The 4969-nt window shown below is 37.6% G+C and overlaps 1 protein-coding gene across 1 annotated transcript; it reads left to right on the plus strand.

The window, feature by feature from the left end:
• The first annotated feature begins 3490 nt into the window (after positions 1-3490).
• Positions 3491-4745, plus strand: LOC112327954 (ethylene-responsive transcription factor ERF043). Its single transcript, XM_024603599.2, has one exon. It carries the CDS (start codon positions 3731-3733, stop codon positions 4598-4600), a length of 870 nt encoding a protein of 289 aa, XP_024459367.1. The 5' UTR covers positions 3491-3730; the 3' UTR covers positions 4601-4745.
• The last annotated feature ends 224 nt before the right edge of the window (positions 4746-4969 follow it).

The following is a 4969-nucleotide window of genomic DNA, read 5'->3' on the forward strand; positions in this document are numbered from 1 at the left end:
CAGACTGCTCGGGCCTGGTTTGATTATAGATAAAAACATGAACTCCGACCTCATACACATCCCCGGTGGCAAGTTATAAACCGTCAGTATGACCGGCCAACAAGAATAAGGAGCAACAAATGACCCAAATGGGTTGAATCCGTCTGTACACAACCCAAGATGCACGTTCCTTGATTCAGCTGAAAAGTGAGGATGCACACTGTTAAAGTGTTTCCATGCTTCACCATTAGAAGGATGCACCATCACTCCATCTACCGTATTATGTGATTGGTGTCATGTCATGTGCTCAGCAGTCCTGGGTGACATGAATAACCTCTACTATCTAGATGTGATTGGAAAGTATCTAAGTTTCTTATATGCCACAAGATTCTTTCCCATACCAGTTCTGGGTTTGTAATGGGAATACCCACATGTCATGCACCCGATCAGCTCAGCATTTTCAAGGTAGTAAATCATGTAGAAGTTAGGGCACATGTCAATTTTCTGGTATCCTAAACCGAGGGGTTTCATCATGGACTTAGTAGCATAGAAGTTCTCTTTAAGCTTGTTCCCTTCAGGTAAAATGCTTCTCACCCATTCCATAATTTTGTCATAACTGGCCTCACTCAACCCGTGATCTGACTTGATGGTGAACACCTGTGCTACGGCTGATAATTTACTATGGTTCGTGCAGCCATCCCATAATGGTTCGTCAAAATCTTTCAAGAGATCAAAAAACCTTGTTGCATCTGCATTAGGTTCTTCTTCTACGATTGGACATTGACTGACATTACCTTGATTCATTCTCATTGCATCCATAACCATATTCCTATAAGGATTACTGTTGTCATTAACAACTTTATGCACGTTGTTAGCACTAGAAGTTGACCCAACCACCCTTTCTATCATGCTTTCATTAGGAACAAATAGTTCTCTGTGTGCATACCAACACAGGTAATCCTTCATGAACCCTTTGGTTAGAAGATGCATCGTTACAACATCTTGATGCAGAAACTTTTTATTTTTACACTTCCTACATGGACACCTAATACCGCCATCAGTAAAATTCCTCGGAATAGATGTTGCGAAATTAATAAAACCCTGAACCCCATTACAATAATTCATCCTCCGCAATCCTTGGGGTGAGTCTCGATACATCCATGAACGATCATCCATGACTTCTATCGAACCTCTATAAAATTATGATGACAACATGTATTAATTAACTACGTTACGTAAATAAATTTGCAAAAATATTGGTTTGCCCCAACATTATCCAACAAACTAAAAAAAACACTTATGTTAAATATTCATTATCAATTATCAACGTCCATATAAATTTATACATATATAAATTTATGAAAATCACAACTCCACAATAGAATTGATAAAAATTAAAACGGACCCGTTAAACAAGCTATTATTTATTTCATCACAACACATCTAATTTGGTATAATTCAAACAAATACAATTTCACAAAATCTAAAACAAGAAATAACAACTACAAAATTATGCATTCATACTACAAGTTTCTTTGACAAATAACAATAAAACAAGTACATACGTTAACAAAAATACATATACTAAAAAAAACAATTAAAAATAATAAAATTGACATTTAAATGTTAAAACTAAAAAGGATAGATTTACTTATAAAAAATAATAAAATCCACAATAAATTAATCGGAAAACGAATGTTGTGACTGCGTACAAAAGTATAAGAAACTTGAGTGCTTGTGTTGAGAAGAGGGGGAGAGTTGGGATGGGTGGTTGGTTGCAGTTTGGGGGGGGTTGGGATGGGGAAGAAGAAGGAGAAATAGAGGAGGAGAGAGTCGGCAGAGTGTAGATATATTGGCTTTTACCAATGGAATCATTGACAGATACGTTCTGTCGGTATACCCGTCGGTAATTCTGACGGTGAATGCATCACATCAATGTACGGAGATCCCGGTTTGAATCCCTCGGTCATTCCGTTGGTAAAAATGTCTGAAAAAATTCCACGTCATCACGCTGTTTCTTCTTTTCAAAATTCTATAGATTCCGTCGGCGATGCGGTCGGTATATACCGATAGAATCGATGTTTCTTCTTTTCAAAATTCTATAGATTCCGTCGGTAATTATTACCGTCAGCAAAGGTCTGTCGGTATAGACCGACAAAAGTAGAGACAGAATTATATCCGTTGGTAAAAATTACCGACAAAAAAAGTCCGTCGGTAATTCCGTTGGTTTTAGCCGATTTTTTTTGGTAATGGAAGAACAAGGAAGCAGAAAACTCAAACTCAAATTTTATTTATGTTCTCTAGATTTAGTACAGCCCCCCAGATATAACATATACTGCAATAGAAAACCTGAAGCAGCACAAATTAATAAGCAGAAAAGGAAATCTGGTGCATGCAAGTCGTCTCAAATACATTTTGGGTATTAATCAAAGTTTGGCAAATTAGTTAGTTTCTGTTGAAGAAGCAGCAGTATTAATTATGACATCAATTAATGTATAATAAGCAGAAAATACATAGATAATTATAAAGGAGAAGAGTGTATTAACTACAGTGAGTCTAGACCATTAATGTATAATAGAAAAATCCTAGTTTCACAGAACGGCTATGCCAGCTATGCATGCGTTGTGATCCCCCTCCCCTCCTCCTTCTTCTCTAGGGCCACTCCCGTTTCACAGCACTCACTCATCGGCTCTCATTCCCATCCTCCCCTCTCTGTCTCTTCCCTGTTAACATGTGTATATATGGGCATCATTAAAAATAGAGTAATGTTCTACCAGCAGATTTTTCTACAAATTATCAAATGTGACATAATTTGAAAGTCCAATCATTTAAAATTTATGAAACCCACATTTTTTATCATTTGAAGATCGATAATCAATCGCTATTCTTGAAAAAAACGCATTATTAATTACTAGTAGCTAGACACAATCACAAATTAAAATAGAACCCGGCCCAAGAGTTGCTCATATATATATGTATAATGCACCCCAAATTCCCTTATATATAATAATGTCAAGGGGTTGAATGTCAATATAAAATCAAAACCCTAAAAACGTATGAGTATAATTGGTCAGAAATACGGTATCATATGGCACGAGACAAATAATTAACAATGACCACAACACGTACTAGCATGAATGAATACATACATACGATCCTTGTATTTATGCTTAAATATTCGATCAGTTAGAGATCGAGAAGCATAAAAAAACCCATTCATGCTTAGTTTCTTTTGGCATCAACACTGATTTCTGTGTTCAAGTTCATCAAATTTATTGTTGACTAATTTTTTGATATTGTGAAGTTAATAATTAGATAAATTTTTAGTAATTTCTAGATTTATAATATTTAAATTATAATTTTTAAAAAATAAATTTAAAATCTGACTCAGGAGAGGCAGTACACCGAATTCAAATCCAACTTTTATTAGCTGGGTGTTAAATAACAAATCAAGAATTTATGAAATATAAATGTCACGTATAGCTAGGACGTCGGCCCTTCAAGTTGGGCTCCCTCCCTGACCCTCTCTCACCTCTCACCTCTCACCTCTATTTTTTTTTATCTTCCTCTTTCTTCCTCCATCTGCAATAGCAACAGAACTATCCTCTCTCTCTATAAATACCCTCCATCCATAAATAACCCAACTTTCTTTGTGCATTTCCTTCTCCACATCCAAATCACCCCCCCTCTTGGGTGCTCATTCTTAAGTCTAAATTAAACTAAACAGACTACATACTTTATCACCAAGAACATGACTGATCCGCCGACTTCGAACTCCAACTCCAAGAAAGACTCTTCAAGCATTTACTCCTACTCCTCCTCTTCGCCAACCCCATCTTCAACATCTTCATCCGGGTTATCACCAAACCCCGTATCTAAACCCGACCCGGAAAAAAACCTGAGAAAACCAAAGAGGCCAAGGGAAACTAACAGTAGCAACAACAGCAAGCACCCGGTGTTCAGGGGGGTACGAATGCGGACATGGGGAAAATGGGTGTCGGAGATCCGGGAGCCCAGAAAGAAGAATCGGATCTGGCTAGGAACTTTCTCCACCCCAGAAATGGCAGCACGTGCCCATGACGTTGCAGCCTTGAGCATAAAAGGCAACTCAGCCATCCTCAACTTCCCCGGACTAGCCGGGTCGCTTCCCCGACCCGCTTCTAACTCTCCACGTGATGTCCAAGCTGCCGCCGCTAAAGCCGCTTCTATGGACTTCAACAGTACTGTCACTACAGTCACCACCAATGTCTGCAACGACGAAAACAACAGTAATAATAACAGTACGGCCAGTAATAATAATGGGTCATCGTCCTCACAAATGACACAGTCCTCCTCCTCCTCCTCCTCCTCATCATCATCTTCAACAGTAAGGGTGACAAGTGACGTGGCGACTCCTGAGGAACTGAGTGAGATAGTTGAGCTGCCGAGTTTGGAAACGAGTTACGAGGAATCTCCCGAGTTTGTTTTATTTGGTGACTCGTGGCCGTACATTAATCAATCTTGGTGTTATGAAGATTATGGCGTGAAGAGTAATGGGTATTTTAGCGATCAGTACTTGTCAATAATTCCAGAAAATAACGTAATTACTAGTGGTTTTGAGACTTTATTGTGGGAACATTAATTATTAGTTTACTGAAATTTACTCCCCCGCCCTCCTTTTGTTTTTCATTTTTGTTTTTGGGTTTATTCATTTTTCCTCTGGGTATATTATTGTTTCTTTGCTGGTTTCTTTTGAAGGGTCAAAATACTTAATTTTTGCTTGCTAATCAAGTTGTGTTCTTTGTTTCTTTGAGAATTAATTATTATTAACTAATTAATTATTCTATAACTATTGACATTGTTTGATATATTAATGGCTAAATTTCCCTTCCATCCTGAAATTCGGAGCTAGTGGTCAAACTATATAGTTACTCTTACTAGTTAACACTTAAACCAAACAAGCATTAAAGTCGCTTTCTCTGATTTGGTGCCTTTACTGAAGGAAACTAAT

The sequence above is a fragment of the Populus trichocarpa genome, chromosome 6 (assembly GCF_000002775.5).
Source record: "Populus trichocarpa isolate Nisqually-1 chromosome 6, P.trichocarpa_v4.1, whole genome shotgun sequence".
NCBI classification, from domain to species: domain Eukaryota; kingdom Viridiplantae; phylum Streptophyta; class Magnoliopsida; order Malpighiales; family Salicaceae; genus Populus; species Populus trichocarpa.

Coding starts and splice junctions, on each gene's coding strand:
- LOC112327954 (XM_024603599.2), top strand. CDS start 3,731: ATGACTGATCCGCCGACTTCGAACTCCAACTCCAAGAAAGACTCTTCA.